The sequence below is a fragment of the Tachypleus tridentatus genome, chromosome 9, assembly GCF_004210375.1.
Source record: "Tachypleus tridentatus isolate NWPU-2018 chromosome 9, ASM421037v1, whole genome shotgun sequence".
Lineage (NCBI taxonomy): Eukaryota > Metazoa > Arthropoda > Merostomata > Xiphosura > Limulidae > Tachypleus > Tachypleus tridentatus.
Window position 1 is genome coordinate 46,100,143 of NC_134833.1, and position 24,925 is coordinate 46,125,067.

At 35.2% G+C, this 24,925-nt stretch overlaps 1 protein-coding gene and 1 long non-coding RNA gene across 3 annotated transcripts; one reads left to right on the plus strand and one right to left on the minus strand.

Moving 5' to 3' along the window:
- Positions 1–292: 292 nt before the first annotated feature.
- On the plus strand, positions 293–10,542 carry LOC143225186 (uncharacterized). Its single transcript, XM_076454155.1, has 2 exons — positions 293–730; positions 4,280–10,542. Exon 2 carries the CDS (start codon positions 4,288–4,290, stop codon positions 5,992–5,994), a length of 1,707 nt encoding a protein of 568 aa, XP_076310270.1. The 5' UTR covers positions 293–730; positions 4,280–4,287; the 3' UTR covers positions 5,995–10,542.
- On the minus strand, positions 2,899–24,081 carry LOC143225191 (uncharacterized). 2 transcript variants are annotated; one of them, XR_013013675.1, is made up of 4 exons: positions 23,825–24,081; positions 22,793–22,845; positions 8,280–10,157; positions 2,899–3,320 (listed from the first exon to the last, which is right to left on the minus strand). It is a non-coding gene; the product is annotated as an uncharacterized LOC143225191 (long non-coding RNA). The 2 variants fall into 2 exon arrangements; XR_013013674.1 differs by lacking the exon at positions 8,280–10,157 and having other exon boundaries at positions 23,825–24,068.
- Between the last annotated feature and the right edge of the window lie 844 nt (positions 24,082–24,925).

Consider the following 24,925-nt stretch of genomic DNA (forward strand, 5'->3'; position numbering starts at 1 on the left):
AATTAGTATAATATAATGCAAAACTTAGGAAAATGTAAACTTCTCCTCTCACCATGAGTTAGAAAATTCCAAAATGTCATCAATATAGAGTGGCATCACTCCTACTGCATCCCTTTAAGTATAAACTCCATTAGCCTCTTGAAAGTGAAAAGTGTATTACTCTTGCTGAGTAGCACGTCTTGGAACTTGGACGTGCTCATACTAAAATTTTCATTGCTCATACTAAAATAAATTTTAACTCTGCTTTAAGCATTTAGTTTTTTTTCAGCTTACATGGGCTAGGTATAAAGTGTTGAACCTCTGGGTATCTTTAAAAGCACCAGACATTCATATGTCTATGCTAATTGGAAGACATCAATACATGTAGTGGTGTTCACCCAGAATAACTCAACGCAAAACCTGTTCATGTCATTCTTATTTCTGACAGTAATTACTAGAAAAAATCACGCATTCTCCAAAAGTTATATGATTTTGCCCTTTGATAGGCACTGTGAGTCGAAACTAGTTACATCTTTAGTGCTCTGGGAAAGCCTGCACGTTGCTTGTGTAATTGGAAGTACATCACTTGTATCTAGGTAGCCGAGTGTTTTCGTATCTAGTTGACTATTCAGTTACACAATTAAGTTAGACAACTTAATCCTTTTCAGGTTTTCAAAAGAGCGAAGTGGTGGTATAAAAATGAAGAAAAACCTTCAAGCTGAAATAATAAGATTTTACATCTTATTTTGAGGTAAGGTTTACTTAGATTTGTTTGGATAAAGCATTTAACAAATTGAAAATCTAATTATCGAGTTTTGCCTCTGGTTGAAATTATTATTGAAATGATAGGAAGTTTTAACTTTCTTATCTACATTGATACAACATTCCAAAGAATGAAACTGATTTATAAATAAGTAAACTTTGTCATTCCTTTGATATTAACTTCAGCTCAACTAGTTTAAAAATGAGAGAACATTTTAAGTCTGTGATATCGAAAATTGTAAAACTGAAATATTCGCATGTTTTGTTTTACAGTTTTCAAATTTATATTTGAAAAAAATATAGCTTAAAAGTCTGAGATTATTTTATTTCTTGCAATGTATTTGCTGCAGTGCTCCATTTCTACTTTGCAAAATTACATTAAAGTTAAATTGTAAAAAACGTTAAATTTCTTACGACGTTTCATTTCCAGATAGGCCCGCCATGGCCGGGTGGGTTAACGCTTCCGAGCAGTAATCTTAGGGTCGCGGGTTCGAATCTCCGTCACGTCAAACATGCTCGCCCTTTCAGCCATGCGGGCGTTATAATGTTACGGTCAATCCCACTATTCGTTTGTAAGAGAGTAGCTCAAAAGTTGGCGGTGGGTTGTGATATGTACCTGCTTTCCCTCTAATCTTACACTGCTAAATTAGGGACGGCTAGTACGGATAGCCCTCGTGTATCTTTGCGCGAAATTCAAAAACAAACACTTCCAGCTACATTAACATTAAGCAGGACTTCTGTCTTGTTAGTTAGAATAATTTTCGTTTACTTTTAAACCATGAGGAGCTTATAACTTACACAGCACAACACAGTTTTTGCTTCTTAAACACTATTGGGTGTTCCTTATAGATTTTTGGCTGTTGATCTCGAAAATCACGTCCAAATTTGCCCATCACATACCGTTTTATCGAAATCTTCAATTTTGCTACAATGGAAAAACGATATCAGGACAACTGGAATCCGTCAATGCTTGTTACCCACTGTTGGACACTGCAACGTGATGCACCGGACATTGAAATACAAACGAAAATCAGGAGCAAAACGGTTTTTATTATGTTGAACTTAATAGCGCATTAGAAACATAAACGCAATTAAATACGTTATTGCCGGTAAACAGTTAACTGTCTATTTCTCAGAGTTCCTACGTGATGAAGCAAACCCAAAACTATATTTGTGCATACACACCAGGTACCTGCCACAATCAGCAAAAACTTTTCAGGAAGCAAAACTTTTCAAAAAATTGTTGTGCATTGTAATCTTAATGAGTTTCCTTTAGTGTTTATTTATTTATATGAAGTATTTGCTTGGCAGTTAATTTTCAGTTAATAAGAGCTCTTAAATTTTGTAACTTGAGCCATCATTTAATTGATTAACATTAAACTTATAAATTTTTCTTGAGCAACAGTGAAGTGATCTTGGATCTCTTTTGAATGCATGCATATTAATTAATAAAAGAAGAACAAAGGAAAAATTTCTGTATAAAACAGAGAGTATTTGTTTTGGAATTTCGCACAAAGTTACTCGAGGGCTATCTGTGTTAGCTGTCCCTAATTTAGCAGTGTAAGACTAGACGGAAGGCAGCTAGTCATCACCACCCACCGCCAACTCTTGGGCTACACTTTTACCAACGAAAAATGGGATTGACCGTAACCTTATAACGCCCTCATGGCTGGGAGGGCGAGCATGCTTGGCGCGATTCGGGCACGAACCCACGACCCTCAGATTATGAAGCGCACGCCTTAACGCGCTAGGCCATGCCAGGCCTGAAACAGAGAGTAAAGTAAATGACATATATGTATGGTTCTTATTGCCTTATAAATCATAAGTTGATAAAAAAAATTAAACTTATTTTTCAAAAGGGTCTCATAGCTTTATGAAGTATTTCTGTTTCAGATATGGTGACTTTTAAGAGTTATTAATTTTTATTATTTTAAGATCAAAGATTTCAGTATACTCGCCAATAGACTGGAAAACGCTACTGAACAGGCCATTGAGAATCTATTACTTTTTGAGTCGAGACTGCTTACAAAACCCTTAGCTAGCAGCTCATATAAGCTGACAGCTGAATATTCTCTTTCAGACATAATGAAAAGCAAACAACACTAGTATTACTGTTAGAGTAACAAGTGTTTGTAAAAACAAAACAAAAAACTCATGTTCCATGTTTCTTAATAGAAGGATCACTGCCCAAATCAATGTTTATTATTTCTTGTACAGAGAAAAAAGCACATTTTGGGTACTTGCTTGATGAATGCATTACATGGTACCAATTCATACATTTAATTTGTAGTAAAACACAGAACAGTGCTTGTGTACACACAGTTACTGCGAATCTCATTATATTCTGGCTGGAACTGGATGATTCTGGTCTTAGTTGGTAATTCCGCAACAAATTTGTCAAAGTATGCCTTTGAAATATGAAGATGCCACTTCAGGGCGATTTCCTATACGATCAGCACAGATGGTTGACCAAGGTATCCAAGATATCGAATGGACTACTTCTTTAAGTCTGATGAACAACGTGATTACTCACGTTGACTGTATTACGTTACTCTCAACAGCTCAGATTTACACTTATACTAGAAACAAATGTAAAAAAAATAACAAATTATTTTCTCTAGGATGGAAACTATACATAAACTGGATCACAAAATAAGGTCTTAGAACTGCAAAAACCTAAAATACAAAGAACACCAAATATGTTTGAAACATAAAACAAAATATAATATGTACAAAAGATTATCTTGCTCTCTTTGAGGGCAAACATTTTTCTCGTGACTGCGGCCACTCTCAACTCTTCAAGACATCACAAGAAACAACCATGATCTCTATTTATAATGTTTCATATCACATTCATCTTTCTTAATAGGGAAAATATGACATCTTTGGTGACTCATCCTGTTCTATAACTACCTCAAGGAAGAGAAAAATTAAGATTTTTTTTTGCTAATGTTCTAGCGTAAAACCAACACAGAGTACAGTGACATATTGAAAATTGTACTTATTATCTGAAGGTGTCAGAAAATATGTAATACGTTTCTTTGTCACGCGCTTAAACTACTGATGAATAAGTGCCGATTACACTGGTTTACAAAGAAATTGAGGCAAGCACAAAAATAGCTGTTTTAACCTAATTTGGGGGTGCTGAATTCAGATTTGAAATCCGTTTTTGCTCATCACCTCTAGTTTTTTAGATATGCATACTGTACATAAAGGCGTATATGCATTCAGGGTTAATTTCTAATATTGTGTGACTTATGTCTTCTTTTTTAGTTATTATGCAATAAATGTAAGTGATAGCATTACATTATATATATATATATATAGCTATATATCAAGACGGATTTTGGCAGTTAAGCGTAGCCAACACGTCTCAATCAACAGCCAGTAGTGCACTGGCAGTCAGCGCAGGAGGTTGGTGTCCCTCGACAATTGTGTTATACAATCTTTTGCGTATATATTTGTATTACAATTTCTAACGACGCACATAATTATTATTGCCTTACATATGATTTAATTTTACTTTGTTTTTTTTCAGATTCTCCAATGGCTTCAAGCTCGTCAAAACACCGAGGATGCCTCAACAAGGCCAATTCTTTCTGCTACGTGTGTGGGGACTTCACGACAGTTGCACAGCGTCGAACCATCACTTCCCTCCTCAGAACTGCCTACTTTCATTATTTTGACTGTAAAATTGGTGATCAGAACAAATCTTGGGCTCCACACATCTGTTGTAAGCTTTGCTACAATGGACTAACTGCTTGGTTTAATGGCAAGAAAGTAGCTTTCAACTTTGCAGTCCCGATGGTTTGGAGAGAGCCACGAAGCCATGCAGATGATTGTTATTTTTGTCTAACAAATATAACTGGTTTCAATTCATCTTCTAGAAAAAAGATCAAATATCCCAACCTTCCATCTGCTATGAGACCCGTTCCCCATTCAGATGATCTTCCTGTCCCAACACCTCCAGTAAATAAGGATCTTCTTTCCTCATCAGATAAAGAAATGCCTCCAAGGGAAGATTCTGCCAAGTCAATCTCTTCCGAAGATATTGACTCTTCTTATTCAGGAACAAGTGGCAACGAGCCACACTGGATCACGCAAGAAGACCTGAATGACCTTGCTCGTGATTTGTATCTGTCAAAACAGCAGTCAGAGCTCTTGGCTTCTCGGCTTAAACAGTGGAACCTAGTCCAGGAAGATGTAAGGATCACCAGTTTCAGGAATCGGAACAAAGACCTTGCTTCATTTTTCGACATGGAAAACAAGTTGTGCTACTGCACAAATGTACCTGGCTTGTTCACTTTCCTTGGTTTGCCACATAATCCTTCAGACTGGCGTCTTTTCATAGACTCTTCCAAGCGAAGTCTCAAGGCTGTGCTTCTGCACAACGGGAATAAATATCCCAGCATTCCCACTGCACACTCTGTCCATCTAAAGGAGTCCTATGACAATATGGAGCTTCTTTTAGAAGCTGTTAAGTACAACCAGTACCAGTGGAGTCTGTGTGGGGACCTCAAGGTCATTGGTCTTCTTATGGGTATGCAAGCGGGCTTCACAAAGCACTGTTGCTTTCTCTGTCTCTGGGATAGTCGAGCTGTATCCCAGCATTACAAGCAGAAAGACTGGGGGTCTAGAAGCACTTTCGTTCCTGGCGAACACAGCGTCAAGGAGAATCCTCTGGTTGACATGAAGAAGGTGCTTCTTCCTCCTCTTCACATCAAGCTTGGTTTGATGAAGAATTTCGTGAAGGCCATGGACAAAAATGGTGCTGCCTTCCAACACTTGTCTACTGTGTTCCCAGGTCTCAGTGCTGCTAAGCTCAAAGAGGGCATCTTTGTCGGACCTCAAATCCAAGAAGTGCTGAAGGATACTGATTTTGAGGAGCTTCTTACCTTAAAGGAACTGAGAGCATGGGAAGCATTTAAGTCAGTCTGTAGTGGCTTCCTTGGTAACACACATGTACCAAATTACCAAGCCTGTATTGAGAAGTTGCTAAAGACTTATGAGGATATGGGATGCCGAATGTCACTCAAAATTCATTTTCTCCATTCCCACCTCAACTTCTTCCCTCCAAACCTTGGAGCAGTGAGTGATGAGCACGGAGAAAGATTCCACCAAGACATTACGAAGATAGAGAACAACTACCAAGGCAAGTGGAACCCCAGCATGATGGGAGACTTCTGCTGGATGCTCTTGCGTGACATCCCGGAGGCAAAATACACCAGATCATCTAAGAAAACACACTTCTAACTGTCTGCGGTACTATGAATTGTGTACATTGTGTCATCCAAGTATATTTATTCCGTCAATGTTCTTTATCTATCCTGTTTTATCTGTAATAAGCTGCTGCAACTGTTGAAATAAGCACGTATATACTCTGTATATACTAAAATAAGACTATTTAAAAGCCAGAAAACTAGAGGAGATAGAGCAAAACTGTTTATTAAATTTGAATTCAGCACACCCAAATTAGTAAAAAACACCTATTCACATTCTTGCCTCAGACAAAAAATATTTTTTGTAAACCAGTGTTATGTAACAGAAATAGTGCAAAGCTGAAACAAACTGCTACAGGAGTAAAATTAATGTCTGCTCTTTGAACATAAAGAATCACATTGAGTAGACAATTATTCAAGCTTTGAGGGAGCCTAAACAGTTTACTCATTTTTAGTGAAACAAATCAACTGAATATTCCGTGTAGAAGTGGTATGCAGCTGATGGGATCACAATTCTCCAATAAGAAGATAATATGTTTACGATAAAAAGTGCATTGCTTGAAGTACTGGTGAATACAATTTACTACAGAATATGTGATTATTAGTATTATAATCTTTGTCTTTATGGTGATAAAACACATAAATATTACCTACTTCCACTTCTCGGAGATGTATTCAAACATTATTTGAACTTGAAACAGATTTTAAATGTTATTCACTTCTGAAGTTGTTCGGAGAGGTAACACTGTAAAATAGTGACATTAGTCTGCCACAATAGATAGCTTAAACAGAAAAATTATAAGTAATATTTTCTAATTAAAATGGGTGTGACTTTTTGGAGCACACTGCAGTGCACAAGGTTTCAGTAAAGAATGAATACATGCGTGTAAGAAGTAAGCCGTCGTGGTTCCTGTTGTCACAAAAGGCAGCAAATGTTATTGAATGAGTGGGACTTAATATTAAGTGGTTCATGCAAAAACTGTTTAAGAAAGGTTTTGGTTTCTTTTAAATTTCGCGCAAAGCTATACAAGAGCTATCTGCGCCTGCGCTAGCCGTCCCTAATTTAGAGATGTAAGACTAGAGGGAAAGCAGCTAGTCATCACCACCAACCGCCAACTCTTAGGCTACTCTTTTTCCAACGAATAGTGGGACTGACCGTCACATTATAACGCCCCACGGCTGAAAAGGTGAGCATGTTCGGTGCGACGGGGATTCGAACCCGCGACCCTAAATTGTATTTGAAGCTCTCTGTTTCTTATGCAATAGATTATTTTCTATATCTTTTACCAGCCTTAAAACTTAAAACTTAATAAAGTTGTTAGTACTTTATCATTTGGTAGAAGTAGTGTTGTTGAAGCTCTTTTATATGTTTTTCCATGCTTTGTAATTTGTGCATGTCTGGGTTGCTTTACTATCAGAAAAGTATTATTCGTATCATGCTCTATAATAATTTGTGTGTTTGGTTTTGAATTTTGCAAAAAGCTACACGAGCGCTATCTGAGCTAGCCGTCTCTAATTTAGCAGTGTAAAACCAGAGGGAAGACAGCTAGTCATCACCACCCACCTCCAATTTATGGACTACTCCTTTACCAACAAATAGTGGGAATAACCGTCACGTTATTACGCTCCCACGGTTGAAAGGGCGAGAATGTGTGGTGTTACTGGGACTTAAACCCGAGACACTCAGACTACGAGCCGAGTGCTTTAACTACCTGGTCATGCCGGGCCTCCCTATAATAATATTAAAACTATTACACATATTTTTGATTTTCCAATAAAACCAGTAGTCTCACAATTAAATTATTTTTTCTATGAATCAATAATATATAAATTATAGCAATAAAAAACACAACTATAAGAGCTTAGATATCGTAAGAACTTAAAAACAAAAAGAACAGGACTATTTGTACTACGTAGCAATAAAAATAGTTTGAGTTTTTGTTTTCTAAATAATTCCAGTCATACACTTTCTCTTCAATTGAAAATAATGCGCTGCTCGTGATTACAAATCTTCTTTATACATGTGTGATAATTCGATTATATCTCACGCCATGGCCGTTCTGCTTAAAAGTGTATATTCTATTTTTCAATTCAAATATTTTGTTTAGAACACGCGAAAATACTGAAATTCTGGTTATTATTATAAATAATATCAGTGTTTTAAACAGTTTCACTCACACTCTCTCTCTTTTTAATTGAAACATAAAAGTACTTGAACAATAAAAATGTATCAGTTATACCGGATTTAACTCAAGGGAAAATACAACAATAACGGGTAATTCAAATTGATTAAATAAGTTTGCTTTAAAAACTTCTCACCCGAACGTTTATCTCGGCAGGTAAGAAGCTAAGCCTAACTTCCAAATGCTTCTACCATCATATAGGTTGCTCAGCCGCTCACAACGGCTCGGCTGTTCTATACTCTACAGGGCGAGCAAAATCACATGTCAAACTTTACTTCCGCCTTCCGCTTTCTATACAACTTTGAACACATTAGGCTTGAAATATTCAGAGCTATTAAACCGAATATATTTTTCTTTATAATATTATAAATTAAATTTAAAAATATATAGACTTAATATAGACTCACGGCCCCGGATCACTAGTCAAGCGCCTTAACCACCTGACTAGGCCAAGCCCTAATGAAAAGAAGGTGGATGTAGAGTTAACTAAATTTTCAACGGAGTGAGGAAAACATAATGATTTGGGATTTTTCATTGCCAGTAACTGTGATAGAACTGTTATATACTTCTCTTGAGCAATAGCAAACAGTGACAGTTATTAGTGGAGTGTTTACACTAGCACCTTTGCTACAGTTTATTTCTCATGTTACAACCTATGTAATAAATGATCGAAATATAACAACTACCATCGTCAGTAAAATGGACTGCTGACTGAAAAGGCGGAAATTTTGATAACGTTTGTTAAAAACGTGAAAGTTTAAGTTCTGAAGGAAGAAACTTTGTGGATTAACAGTGTCACTTTTCTGGCTTGTTTTTGAATTTCGCGCAAAGCTACACGAAGGCTATCTGCGCTAGCTGTCCCTAATCTAGCAGTGTAAGGCTAGAGGGAAGGCAGTTGGTCATTACTACCCACCGCCAACCTATTTGACCGTAACATTATAACGCTCCCACGGCTGAAAGGGCGAGCATGTTTGATGCGACCGGGATTCAAATCCGCGACCCTTAGATTACGAGTCGAACGCCTTTACCCACCTGGCCATGCCAGGCCTCACTTTTCTGGCAAATTCATACTTTCTTGTGAACTGTATAAGGTAGAAACAATACTAATAAGAGAATTTATAATCCCAGATTTATTTGTAAGCAACAGCTTAAAGTAAATAATAAAGGTCTGGTAAAGAGTTAATAAATAATGGTGTTCTCCAGTTATTCATTATGAAGAGTTCAATTTTGGTGTTTTTTGGTGCTTAATCAAATCTGATTTTGATAACTTAATGATTGACGTAAGTTGCTTTACATCATTAAGTATCCCCGTTGTTATAAATTTAAAATAATGGTTTTAGCTTATAATATAAAGTATTAACGAATAATTAGCTGAATAGTCTTCTCCAAATTAGGTAACTTGATCAATATGTCCAGCAATAGTAGTCATTATGTACAGTGGAAGTAAGTTTATTTAAGTTACATAAAAGAGTGAACGTTATTCACTTCAGGTAGTTTGAATGTGCTATTAACTCCTGTGAGGTGTGCTCAATGTGTGGTTCAGTGGATGTTTGCTTTAATGTGCATCAGTTGGATAAAACTTGCTCGTTGATTCTTCTATAAATTAGGAGAGAGTTATTTGCACCCGCAATTCAACATTTAAACGATTTCGTTAGTTGAGAATGGAACAGTAAATTATATTTATAGATAGGAAATGATAAGATATATTACAATATTTTATCAAATAGTAGCAGGTTTAGAACATAATGTTGGTACCAAATGCTAGATGTAAAGATAAAAGACAATACCAACTGTAAAAGAACGAATGTGATTAACTATCTAAAGAAAGCAAATGCAAAATTTAAGAAGAAGACTATATAACATAAGTACTTAGCTGACCAACTCTCATTTTGGTAGCCTGTCTTCAAGAATAGTCTCCACGTGGAACAACGGCAAGTCAACATATTTATAACGCCAAAATCCCGATTTCGATTCCCCTCTGTGAACAGGGCAATGAGCTCAATGTGGCTTCGCTCTAAAAGGTTTCAAAGAAAAAAGTGAATGTCCTGGAGTAGTCCAATTCAATGGAAAATTTATTGTGAGACTTAAGGAATTGCAGTTCATCAACGATCCCCAACGAAGTTCTCAGTATTAAAGTAATTTTGTCATAAAGAATGGGCAAAAATTACTTTTTTTCATAGTGCGAAACAAGTAAAACCTATCCAAAAAGACTCATAGCAGTAATTGATGGCAAAGATGGTTCCACTAAATACTGACTTAGGGGTTTTAATATTTATGCAATCAATAAATTTCATTTTATATACTTTATTTGAAAGTTTTGTTGACATTCAACTCCTTCAAGCATAACAGTGTTAAGTTTGATCATTAGAAATTTGAATAAAAGCAAGTCCTATAAAAAATTGTTTTCATTATTTGTATTTTATCAAACTTGACATTAATGGTAGGAGTGAACACTTTTGCAAGGCACTGTATGTGAATATGCAGAAAAGTTTGGTTTGTTTTGTTTTGAATTTCGCGCAAAGCTACATGAAGATTATCTGCGCTAGCCGTCCCTAATTTAGCAGTGTAAGGCTAGCAAGAAGGCAGCTAGTCATCACCATCCATCGCCAACTCTTGGGCTACTCTTTTACCATCGAATAGTGGAAATGACCGTCACAGTATACTATCTCACGGCTGAAAGGGCGGCACGTTTGTACGTGGGAGATTCGAACCCGCGACTCTCAGATTACGAGTCGAAAGCCTTAACCACCTGGCCATGCCCGGCCTATACAGGAAAGTAGCAGCTGCGTACCAGAAGTGAACTAACATTATGCACGAGAAGTGATTACTTTTCAAATCAATGATGGTTGCACTTACATTGTTTTGATTATAGTGCATATAATTACTAATGATTGAAATGATAATGTAGCAGTTACTAACCATATATAATGAAATGATGTTGAAAACGTTCGCATCTGCTCACAATCACACTAGGTGTATACATTGGATCTCCTTCGAGAACGTTATTTGAAAATCCTTATTCTATTCCTTCATCAAAAACGGGTGTAAACTGTTAAATTGGGATTATAGAATGCAGAATATCTTTTGTTCTCTTTATTTTTAATTATTTTATGACAGTAATATAAAACAGCTTCTATACATTAGTGTGTGTTTTTTCTGTGATATAACACTAATTTGTCAATATAGTCATGTTCACGATTTGTTTTTCATTAGCTTAACATGAAATTTACACTACAATGCAAAAAGTATCCGAACATCTTTTGAATATCTGACATGATACATTCAGTACGTTCTATATGTAAATCCATTAAGTAGAAATACACAACTGTTGTAAAAGGTAGGTAGATTATGAATGGTGAGCTGCATGCAAGATGTCAAAAGCTAAATTATAAGTTATACTTAAGAGTATCGATAGTCAGTAAATCAGTGTTTCAGTTGGAATCCTCTTCACGAAACCTTTCAGCAGCATCAACACTTAAAAGCATAGTATTGAAAAATACCAATGTCACTTACCCTGTTTTGTCGAACCTGTTGTGCAGACATACCTCAATTGCCTTATTCAGGCTCATCCAGTCCCCAACTGTTTAACGGCAGCTTTTATACCACTTCAAAAGAGTATCGATGGAAGACATCAATATCCATCAGGACAAATACTCTACCGCAACGTACAAAGTGACGCAGTGGTGTGTAAGTGCTTATGGTAGATTAACATATTCATCTGACAAGCTGTGATTAAACTCACCGCCAGAAAGAGGAAAAGTAAACCAACTTCACAGAGCTCAAATTAGGCTTACCCGTAGGGAGTAAGTGGCCATACTGTAACACAATCATCTCCAAAACTAAGTTTCCTCATTGGTGTAAGTAAGAAAGAAATGCCCAAATTTACAATACAACCAAGTCCTGGTTAATTATGTGCTGAAAGTATGTCTAATGTAAGTGTCACAGATACTAGAAGAACGGCTAAAAGTCCAGATACAGAAAGAGTGGAGAAGGAGATAATTGTAGTATATGTAATGATAATGATAGTGGCGTTCAGATGTTGAAATCTGACATTGAAAAACATAAACACTGCAGAACACAGGTACACCAAGCAACACAGACACAGATACAAGTTACAATAACACTGGAGTCACTTACAGTCACACGTAAAAAGAAAAAAGAAAGTATATACAATTCGGGATGCACATTCAAACAAACCAGCCCTAACACACAAATATCAACAACACCTAATTATGCTATTATTATACAAGACATAATGGACACATATAAAGAGCCAGACAGATTTTAAAAATCTTACGCTGTAAACCAAATACATGCATAGTTTCAAGCAAACGATTCGCAAGGGGAGCAGAAGTTCTCGTTAAAGGTGACAAACTCAAAACCCTAAACAACTTGTATTCTAAAGACGGCTAGTATGGGTATAATAAACGTTAATCAAAGTAAAGTACAGAAGAACGTTTCGACTTTCTTAAGTCATATTCAGATTAACAGTTTCCTACAAGAATGGTCACATGATGTCTTTAAGTCAGAAAGCACAAAACTCCACCGAGCCGGAAGTAAACCCTCCAGCCAAGGCTTTTTGTCATACGAGGGATTCATTACTCTATGCAGGTCAATTAAGTCACTAAGAAATGACCGAAATCAACCTACAGTACACAAAAAACAAAAAAACACCTACAAACATAATAAAAGTAACAGTCAAGAACACAAACAAATATTATATAAGAGTTAATACCTCGGTATGAAAAATATCAGGTTCAGGTAGAAGAGGTTAAAATGTCGGTCAACGCAGAAACACAATGATACAATAGTTAGTCTGGCATGTATGTAGATGCAGCGGTTTCATGTAAATTACATCTATGGTATATAGCCTGTGGTTTAAACTATGAAACCAAATGGTGCCCAAGAGGGCATGAAAAATCAAAGTGCTGTAGTTACGATGAAAACCAGTGTATAAATTACAAAAATTTAATAAATACAAAACTATCAAAAATAAATATTCATAATGTAAGTCACAACATAAACACATACAAATAGTGCACAAAACCAGTAGCAAGCAAATACACAACAACCATTGCAAACACAAAGGACCACAGTACCCTTACCAGTATAAACTATCAAGAAATAACTTCTTCCAACACTAGTTGTAGCAGAACACAAACTTACAGTAATAACGGTTCCAGAACATCAGCAAATAGAGACACAAATAAATTACTAAACACTAAAAACAACACATGAAAAAACATTAAACAAATTAGTTGAATTCATAACAAATGTTTTTGACTTTCTAGAAGAAATGACCAAACCAAAACAGATAGCAGACTTTCTAATTCCTACATTCAAAATAGCAATAAGCACTTAATATCAACTGTGACATTCATTTAACGGTAATAACGAAGCTCCTAATCAGTCCAAATTCGTAATCTCCCTATTCTTCATGTTAACAGCTTACAAGCTACACCAGATTGAAAATCTTGTAAGTCATACCAGGCTGTATAGCCGTTTGAAATGTCTGAGGAAGCAAGAATGATCCTAAATTGGGAATACTAGCTTTGCATAAAGAATTTTTATCAGTATATACACTAACATTCCTATCCTAAAATGAAAATATATTCCCAAAACTGCAATTAGCAAATAACACTACTATTTATATTGGAATTGTATATTGTCCTCCACATTCAAAACTGGACATAAATCTTTTACTTACTATTGTAGGTAGTAACTACATCAAAACAGGAGATGTAAATAGTAAACATTAGATGTTTGGGTGTACAAGCACATCATGAAACAGAGAAAAAACTGTCAGGCTTTATTGAGAAAACAGATACTATTATGCTAAACGATAACTTCTACACACTCAAACTATACGAACAACAGAAGCGAAATCCGGGATCTAGGTATATGTCCAACCCTATTACTTAATTCTTTCCTATCCAAGATACAATTAAGAAAAACATCTGAGCAAAATATCAGGAAATTTTTAGTTACCTTTGCCAGTTAATATCACTACCAATGTTATACAAATATCAGTTTTTATTGCAGTACCGTCACTGATTGTCTATTATACGCAACAGACACGTGATTACCAAAAATCACGCAAAAAACTAACTCTCCCACAAGAAACCTCATGAAAAACTGATGAACAAAATCTAAGAACGCTGGAAAATTAATAAAACACAAAAAAAAACAGTTTAACACAGAAAAACTAAAACTGAACTCAGAGTGCGTAAAGCAGACAAATTGAACGATTGCTAAATCAAACTTAAATATATGCATAAAACCAACAGACTTCCAGTTACTTCTTAAACAACTTGCAGGAAATGCTTACATATAATAATACTCAGGTTTACACAAACACTTCCAAAGCGGAGGCTTTGAAAACATCTACAACACACATTCACAACACTAAATGAATGATTAACAGCTATGTAAATTCACATACAATTTAGCACCAGTCTTCTCAGTCTCACTCGAGAGTGTTAAATTAAAACTACTTTCAAAAACATGATGTTGTATTAAAGACGCTCAGTAAACAATTACAACTACAGAAATACAAAAACACAATAAGAAAAGTTAACAATAAGGCCCCTGGTGCGGATCAAATAGAATACATACTCATCGAGAAAGGACTTTTGAGTTTATAAAAGTATTTGCCAGCAATGTTTAATGTCTCAGTATAACTTGTCTTTATACCAGCCGTATGAAAACTGGTAGATGTTTTACTTTTCTTGAAGGTAGGAGCTATCAATTTAGTTGGGTTTGTTTTGAATTTCTCGCAAAACTACACGACGGCTATCTGCGCTAGCCATCCCTAATTTGGCAGTGTAAGACTAGATGAAAAGCAGTTAGTCATCGCCACCCACCGCTAACTCTTGGGCTACTCTTTTACCAACGAATAGTGGGATTGGTCGTTACATTATAACAACCCCACAGCTGAAATGGCTAGCATGTTTGATGGGACGGGGATTCGAATTCGCGACCTTCCGATTACGAATCAAGCGCCTTAACTATCTGGCCATGCTGGGCCGAGGGAACTATCGACTAAAATAGAAAGCTATAGGCTGACCAGTTTCCCTAACTTTATCGGAAAACTACGAAAAAAATTATTAATAGAGGATTGTTTTTGTTTAATTAGAATTGAGCACAAAGGTACACACTGAGCTATCTGTGCTCTACCCACCATGGTTTTTTAAACTCGGTTTTTAGCGGTGTGAGTCCACAGATATACCGCTGTGCTACTGGAAGGCTAGTAAAGGATTATTGGCATACTAAAAACTGATATCAAATTATTTGATATACAAAACAACTTCCGTAAGTTAAGGCAAACCATAAATCTGACGCAAATAGCTTTAATTAGAATGAATATACTCTTGCCTGCTTTATCAACATAAAGAAAGTATTCGATAGAATATGCCACACCAGACTGCACTTTAAAATATCTAATACGAAATTACCTAAGTAACTATTCGATGGTTTTCCAACGTTTTCGACTACAGAAAAATTAATATGTGGAGCACCTGCTCTGAATCTTTTAGTCTGGAGGTGTCCAGGAAGGAGGTATTTCCAGCATTATACAACTTATCATGGTATGTGAATGAAATGTCCCTAACAAATCAAAATTCCTGCTTCCTATCCTAGTTGGCAGATGGTGTGGTTATATAGAAGAGTTTAAAACCCTCTATTATATTAGCAATTAACTTACAAGCAGGTAAAAGCAAAATAGAAAATTATTGTAATACATGGAGAATAAAATTGAATGCCCTAAAAACATAAAAGGTATTATTCAAAAAATCTTTTGAAACAAGTGTACTGTTTACTAAACGGAACATTTTCGAGGTGCCTGCACCAGCTAAATTTATGAATTTAATTTAGGATTCAAAGTTAAACTGAGTTAAAAATACAAGTAAAATTATAAATAAACTATGACAAACAGTCAACTGTGGCTGACGTCTAATTGGCAACACTATGGGTGCAATAACAGAAAATCTAAAATACATAATTTCGTCCACTGACATGTCCAAAATGGTTAAATGTAACAACATCACACACATAAGAAAACTACAACTAATTCAAAACATAATAATTATTAAAGTATACGGTGTCCCACGAACCCGCAAACACAACATTCGTATACAATTATACAAACATCCCTATGTTATCAGATAGATCAAGACAATACTTTAGGAAAGATTTAAGTAAAATGCTCTATTAAACGCTAGAGAACTTTATCATATACATTTAACACAGATCAAAGTACCTTTCATCATTAAATCTAATTAATTCACCGTGCCTATTACTGCCACTTAATACTGGGCAAACCAATAACCAGTAATTATATATATTATTAGTTTCATTTTGGAAAATGGTTATTATATGAACTAATCAAATTATAAGTACAATTAGATCTTACTGTGAGGATAACTGATTTTGAGCAAATTGGTCGATAAGGTGAAAAACTAACAACATTTTGCTTTTTTACTTTTGGACATGACCAAATAAACGTCATTAGGGTATGCGAAAAACTACGAAAATGCGTATCGCAAGCATGCAGTTGGTACCTGAATCCGAAAAGCAGTATTTTAGTAACTGGCGGTGACAACTTTCTTGAACATTTTTAAACTATGCTACGAAGGGAAGAAGATGTTCACTGAAGATTTGAAGGAGCCAAATCTTATGACGAACACGTTCATACCCTGTACGTCAGCCAAATCAATGCTGGAACTTATAAAAACTGCATCTGCTGTGTAAGATGGTACCATCTGAGATTTATAGAGTTTAAGTTCCATAAACTTAGGTACTCTGAAAAGGTAACTAAACATGTAGTGCGTCATATGTATGAATGTTTGAAACCATCATGCTTCTCTGAAACCTTCACATATGGTCTTCAGTAATTACTTTCCAAATATTCACATCTGTAGTTCTAAAAACACTGTATTCAAGTTCTTGTTAATTATCTTTTTAATGGTACTAAACATACATTCAGATTCACGATAATGTCTTTTTTTATGGTAGAAGGATCCTTTGTAAATATAGTTTTCACAGTACCAATCAGGGTGTTACATGTCAGCTTACTATTTGATTTTAAAAGATTTCTGTCCTGCAAGGTCTGTTGTTTCCATGAAGGACATTGTAGGTATCTTTCGTTGAAACTATGTAACATTTAACTCTTAGTTGTTAAAATTATTACCACAAAAATAACTTTCCTTGAAAAGAAAAGAGATAAAACCATTTATATGTATCTTCTGTTATAAGTCTGTTCCGGAGAATGATTGGAAATTTGTCTTTAACAAAATGTATCAGTACAAGAGCTACCGCTTGAATTTTTATTTAAAAACCCAAATAATTCTTTAGTGTGGTTAATGCTCTATTGAACATGAGTTGTCTTATTACATTCCTTATTACATTCTCTTTGCTCAGAAGTGAGCCTTAACACATCACCAGCGGTGTAATAGATGTAAATAAGACAAGATAAATAATATATAAATATAGAGATGTAAGATGTAGTATTTCTATACAATACATTGTTAACTCTTACCAAATTCACTGTTGTGATCGCCCTCCCAGCCGTGGGGGCGTTATAGTGTGACGGTCAATCCCACTATTCGTTGGTAAAAGAGTAACCCAAGACTTTGCGGTGGGTGGTGATGACTAGCTGCCTTCCCTCTAGTCTTACACTGCTAAATTAGGGACGGCTAGCAAAGATAGCCCTCGAGTAGCTTTGTGCGAAATTCCAAAACAAACAAACAAACAAACACTGTTGTGTAATAACTCTTATAAAGTCAATTCATCAGTCTATTAACAGACGAATAATTCAGAAATAAAAATTTACAGGAAAATAAATGTTTATCGAATGGAACACTATTTCGGACCTACTATAATTTGAAAACTTTGAAATTAACAGATTTAGTTGTTAAGTTATATATATTTTACATCGTTCCAAAAAATCTAATCCAACTTATTTTAGTAATATTTAAAATATAACTTTCTATTTTCCAAAATACCGACTATATGAAACGATTATACTTGTTACCATTAATGGTAGCAATTGATTTATGTTTGGAAGTATAAATTTTAATATTAGAAGACCTACAAATCATATATTAAAGTAAAGTTTAAAACACTAATCACATATATGCTTACTCTTTTTCTTTTTGAAACCATAAATTATGAGACTCTCATTGTGTAGGTTTTTGCTTAATTCTAAACAAACAACAAATATGGACATAAGTTCATGCATATGGAGTCATCATCATTCACCACTCGATTCCATCAAGGAACATAGAGCCGCAATCACTTGCGGATTCTTCAACAGGTATTTAAGTGAGTAGGTTGTTAGCCCACTGCACCGAGCCGTCCCTAATTTAGCAGTGTAAGACTAGAGGGAAGGCAGCTAGTCATCACCACCCACCGCAAAGTCTTGGGTTACTCTTTTACCAACGAATAGTGGGATTGACCGTCACATTATAACGCCCCCACGGCTGGGAGGGCGAGCATCTTTGGCGCGACGCGGGCGCGAACCCGCGACCCTCGGATTACGAGTCGCACACCTTAGCGCGCTTGGCCATGCCGGGCCTCATGCATATAGAGTAGTGCCATTAAATTTCCACATAACATTGCAGAAATGAATAACCTGGAAAGAAAAGAGAACATTAGGAAGAGGGTTTACGGTCGATAATGAACTCGAAATGGATATTAAAAGAAGAGAACATAAAATGGAAGTACGTTATGAAAGTTGCAATTGATTTACTTTCTTCTCTGCGGCTAATACTCAAGTAATCTGTTCTTGGAATTTTGGAATATTTTTTGATTTTGTTAACCTGATAAGAAAGTACGATAAAGAAATTGGTGCTTACATTGAGAATATGAAGAAAGGGCTCACAATGGTAACCTACATTTCGTCCGATATTCAAAATTAAACGATATGTTACTGTTGTTTCTCAGGTGAAGAAATCCATATATTACACAGTATAGCTTAAGTATGCACTAAACATGACACATAAGGGAAAAGTGACACAAATAATTCGATATGCAAAGATCGATGAAAACTGTACCCCCTCCCCAGTGGCACAGTGGTATGTCTGATACATAGAATAACAAAAGATAGAAACGAATCGTTGGAGCATTATGTGACTAACCTTTTCAAGATCAGTGTATCGTGAAACTAATTACTTATACTTCTCTTTGTAGACAGGTTTTATCTGTTCATGATTTCTCTGTAAAATAACAAAGTTTTATTAATCTTAAATGTATAACATGAGTTATTTATGTTTCAGGACAAAATCTATAATGACGAGACGTCTCAATAATTTTACGAAGTTCTAGCGGTTAGTACTTATGTTTCAAAATTATTCAAAATCAAATCTTCTTTGTAAAATCATAGAAGCTGAGATACCCTATTAAATTCTATTATTTTTGATGAAACATAAGATGGTTATGCTGTCTTTGTTAATCTTTATTAGTAATGTTTATGTAATAGAAAAATTTGCTTTTAAAAAGTTTATGTATGTGATTGGATTTTTCCTAGGGTAATTTATTCATTCAGGAAACTATTTAAAAAAGCATAATAAGAACGTTACATACTTCTCTGAATTTTGTTAGAGCAAAACGTTAACATAGAGTTTAATAACGTGTGTAAAATCAGTGGTATAAGAATATAGGAATGAAAACATGGTTATCTTGAATGAATTTTCCTGTGATACTGATTCTGTTTCGTTTAGATTGTTTGTTTGTTTTTGAATTTCGCGCAAACCTACACAAGGGCTATCTGCGCTAGCCATCCCTAAGTTAACAGTGTAAGACTAGAGGGAAGGAAGAGTCCTTAACACCCACCGCCAACTCTTGGGCTACTCTTTTACTAACGAATAGTTGGATTGACCGTCACATTATAATGCCTCCACGGCTAAAAGGGCGAGAATGTTTGGTGTGATGAGAATTCGAACCCGCAACCCTCGGGTTACGAGTCAAGCGCCTTAACCACCTGGCCATGGCGGGCCTTTTATTGGCTTTATCGAAACGAAACTTTAAACAGGTTTATTGTTAAATTTGTTTGCTTTCGAATTTCGCACACAGCTACTCGATGGCTATCTGTGCTAGCCGTCCCTAATTTAGTAGTGTAAGACTAGAGGGAAAGCAGCTAGTCATCACCACCCACCGCCACCTCTTGGGCTACTCTTTTACCAACGAATAGTGGGATTGACCGTCACATTATAACGCCCCCACGGCTGGGAGGGCGAGCATCTTTGGCGCGACGCGGGCGCGAACCCGCGACCCTCGGATTACGAGTCGCACACCTTAGCGCGCTTGGCCATGCCGGGCCTCATGCATATAGAGTAGTGCCATTAAATTTCCACATAACATTGCAGAAATGAATAACCTGGAAAGAAAAGAGAACATTAGGAAGAGGGTTTACGGTCGATAATGAACTCGAAATGGATATTAAAAGAAGAGAACATAAAATGGAAGTACGTTATGAAAGTTGCAATTGATTTACTTTCTTCTCTGCGGCTAATACTCAAGTAATCTGTTCTTGGAATTTTGGAATATTTTTTGATTTTGTTAACCTGATAAGAAAGTACGATAAAGAAATTGGTGCTTACATTGAGAATATGAAGAAAGGGCTCACAATGGTAACCTACATTTCGTCCGATATTCAAAATTAAACGATATGTTACTGTTGTTTCTCAGGTGAAGAAATCCATATATTACACAGTATAGCTTAAGTATGCACTAAACATGACACATAAGGGAAAAGTGACACAAATAATTCGATATGCAAAGATCGATGAAAACTGTACCCCCTCCCCAGTGGCACAGTGGTATGTCTGATACATAGAATAACAAAAGATAGAAACGAATCGTTGGAGCATTATGTGACTAACCTTTTCAAGATCAGTGTATCGTGAAACTAATTACTTATACTTCTCTTTGTAGACAGGTTTTATCTGTTCATGAGTTCTCTGTAAAATAACAAAGTTTTATTAATCTTAAATGTATAACATGAGTTATTTATGTTTCAGGACAAAATCTATAATGACGAGACGTCTCAATAATTTTACGAAGTTCTAGCGGTTAGTACTTATGTTTCAAAATTATTCAAAAATCAAATCTTCTTTTGTAAAATCATAGAAGCTGAGATACCCTATTAAATTCTATTATTTTTGATGAAACATAAGATGGTTATGCTGTCTTTGTTAATCTTTATTAGTAATGTTTATGTAATAGAAAAATTTGCTTTTAAAAAGTTTATGTATGTGATTGGATTTTTCCTAGGGTAATTTATTCATTCAGGAAACTATTTAAAAAAGCATAATAAGAACGTTACATACTTCTCTGAATTTTGTTAGAGCAAAACGTTAACATAGAGTTTAATAACGTGTGTAAAATCAGTGGTATAAGAATATAGGAATGAAAACATGGTTATCTTGAATGAATTTTCCTGTGATACTGATTCTGTTTCGTTTAGATTGTTTGTTTGTTTTTGAATTTCGCGCAAACCTACACAAGGGCTATCTGCGCTAGCCATCCCTAATTTAACAGTGTAAGACTAGAGGGAAGGAAGAGTCCTTAACACCCACCGCCAACTCTTGGGCTACTCTTTTACTAACGAATAGTTGGATTGACCGTCACATTATAATGCCTCCACGGCTAAAAGGGCGAGAATGTTTGGTGTGATGAGAATTCGAACCCGCAACCCTCGGGTTACGAGTCAAGCGCCTTAACCACCTGGCCATGGCGGGCCTTTTATTGGCTTTATCGAAACGAAACTTTAAACAGGTTTATTGTTAAATTTGTTTGCTTTCGAATTTCGCACACAGCTACTCGATGGCTATCTGTGCTAGCCGTCCCTAATTTAGTAGTGTAAGACTAGAGGGAAAGCAGCTAGTCATCACCACCCACCGCCACCTCTTGGGCTACTCTTTTACCAACGAATAGTGGGATTGACCGTGCCATTATAACGTCCCCACGGCTGAAAGGGCGAGCATGTTTGGCACGACGGGGATGCGAACCTACGACCCTCAGATTACGAGTCGCACGCCTTAACACGCTTGGTCATGCCAGGCTTTATTGTTAAATACAGGCATTAATAAGAACTTAAGAGGGTAATGCTATGATAATGGAGTGCTCAAAGAAATCATATTCAACTTACCAACTGGTAAAAATATAATGAGTTACTGCAAAATGAATAATGATAGCAAATCGGCGTTCATATGGAGATTAAAATTTAAGTAATTTCACTGATATCTCCAAAATAAACTCCAGCGACAGAGAAATTTGTAAATTATCTAGACTTCACTAACCACTAATACATAAAGATTAAGCAACTATGTAAACAGATTAAAATTACTTAATATTTTCTATCAGGCGCTCTTCTTGTCCAGTTATCATCAAGAAGCTCTTTGCATATTTAATAGCTACGGCCATAGTACTATACATTTTTATGATTTTGAGACGATTACTATTATTTTTATATTTTAAGTTAGGCTAAGATATAGCATTAGTTATGCGCATATGTAATATATGAAATTATTATATTGTAGATGTAACATCAAAGAGAGCTCTCTGTTCTATATGAGTATATATATTATTTATGAAAGTTCACATATACCTATACGTCTATAATTACATTTACAATCCAGCAAACAAGCTTACCTTTCAAACTTCAGCCATGTAAACTTTCTGGTAAGTAAATGTAGACTCTGAGCCTGCGTGATACAAAAAACGCTCAGTTTAACGACATTAATGGTATGCAGATACCTACCAGTTTAGTTAACTACAAACATATTCCACATTTTTACAAAGGATGCAATAAATAAGTAATTTATGCTCATTATTCAAATTAATATCCTTCAAATAAATTATGGAGTGTTAGAAAAACTAAATATATTACATATCTCCGGAAAACAAAACAACGAACATATAAAACAATCAAACAAGCTGTATCTTTGCTTGCACAGAAAAAGAAAAAATTAACATTAGATTAAACTGTATTTCCAATGCTATCATCACTGTTGTTCTGTGTTGTATTATTGAGATAAGTTTCAAGAAATAAGGCCCATTTAAACCTATATAATTCACATAAATTGCTACATCGATTCCAATTTACAAACGTCACAAAGGTTCTTTTATGTATCTACTATGCTTATGGTTTATAACATTACATCTTGTTGTTAGCAAAAATATAAAGTGAAGAAATCTGGAAATTAAATCTATTCAGCACTCATTAAAAATGACTGAAATACCTTAAGTTATTTTTAACTTCAAGCAATGCTGAAAGAGCTTCAATGGATTTGTTTGCAGAAAAAAAAAAGCTAGTATGTTTATTTTAATCTTTTCAAATTTATATTGTTTTAATTATATTAAGTTTTTAAAACTTTGCTAAATACAATTATCTTCTTATGGTCTCCCGCTGGAAGAGCAGTAAGTCTTCGGATTTACAACGCTAAAATCAAGAGTTCGATTCTCATCGGTGGACACAGCAGATAATCCGATGTGGCCTTACTATAAGACAAATACACAGAAACACATACACACTCCATAAAAATAAAACTATATTCCAGTAATCAAATTTTCTTCTCGAGCCTTCATTACTCAACTGTTAATTATTTGAAATGGAGAATGACTTATACACATTCTGGTTTTGACTGTTGTTTAAATATAAAATATTTATTTTAGATTTCATACTCATCACTGCAGTTTAAAGATGTTGAAACCTTGTGGAAACTTAAGGGGTTTTTTAGACAACTTTTTTACACTAAGAGCACACTTGTAAAAGATCGTTACTTCAAGCAAGGCTTGCTCTTCTTTTTATTTTCAAATTTGACTCCGTGAGAACAAAAAGTTTCACCCATATCCGTTTCTTTTTAATACAGTCTCCAGTAGCGACATGACCTAAAAGTGTATAAAAATAACCTGACAGATAAAATACGCGATATAACAGGAAGTTGTGCAGACACACGTGCACATATGCAAAGCGCATGCTCAGTGTTTAATGATATACACCCACGCATAATCACACCACGAGTAACATGCGAGTATTCAGGTGATTATTTATAGGATCTTAAACCGTCAGGTTTTACAAAAATAATCAAAAAATATAAACTTGGGTTTATTATCCTTTAAATATTTTTAATATCTAAGTAGATGGTTCGTGCATATGAACCAAAAATTCTTGTTTCACAACGGGATTGACACCTCTAACTTTTTCTGTACTCAGAGTTATAGAATATTCTGAATTCAACTAACTTTTTTTTTTTTTCCTTTTTACTAAACTGGCATCACTTTACACTTTTACAGTTACCACAATCCAACAAATTTATGTTTACGACTTCAAACGGTTAGAATTTGAAGACAAAATAATACTAATAGGTTAACATATTTGTAGAAACATCATATTAAGACTTGTTACCTCAGAACCAATTCATTGAAATTCTAAACAAATATAATATTTTAAGCCTGTTTTCTGTATCTTATTTAATGGATTAGTAATTATCTTAAAAATTTTATTGATTCAGTTAGTTTGGATTTTGTTAACACAAATGCATATTTAATCTTGTTGTAAATAAAGTTAAAACATCAAGCCAGTATTCATAAAAGTTGAATGGAAGTAATCGAGTAGACAAAATGGTTGAATATTCAGGAAAGTATTGCCATACAACAGTCTTTAGTTTCTTACCTGACTAGAAGTCACTCTTTTTCAGATTAACTTTTTCATTCCTCGTCTAACAAAATATATACATGATGTGTTAAAAAAAATTAATAAAGTTTTTCTCGATGTAATGATTT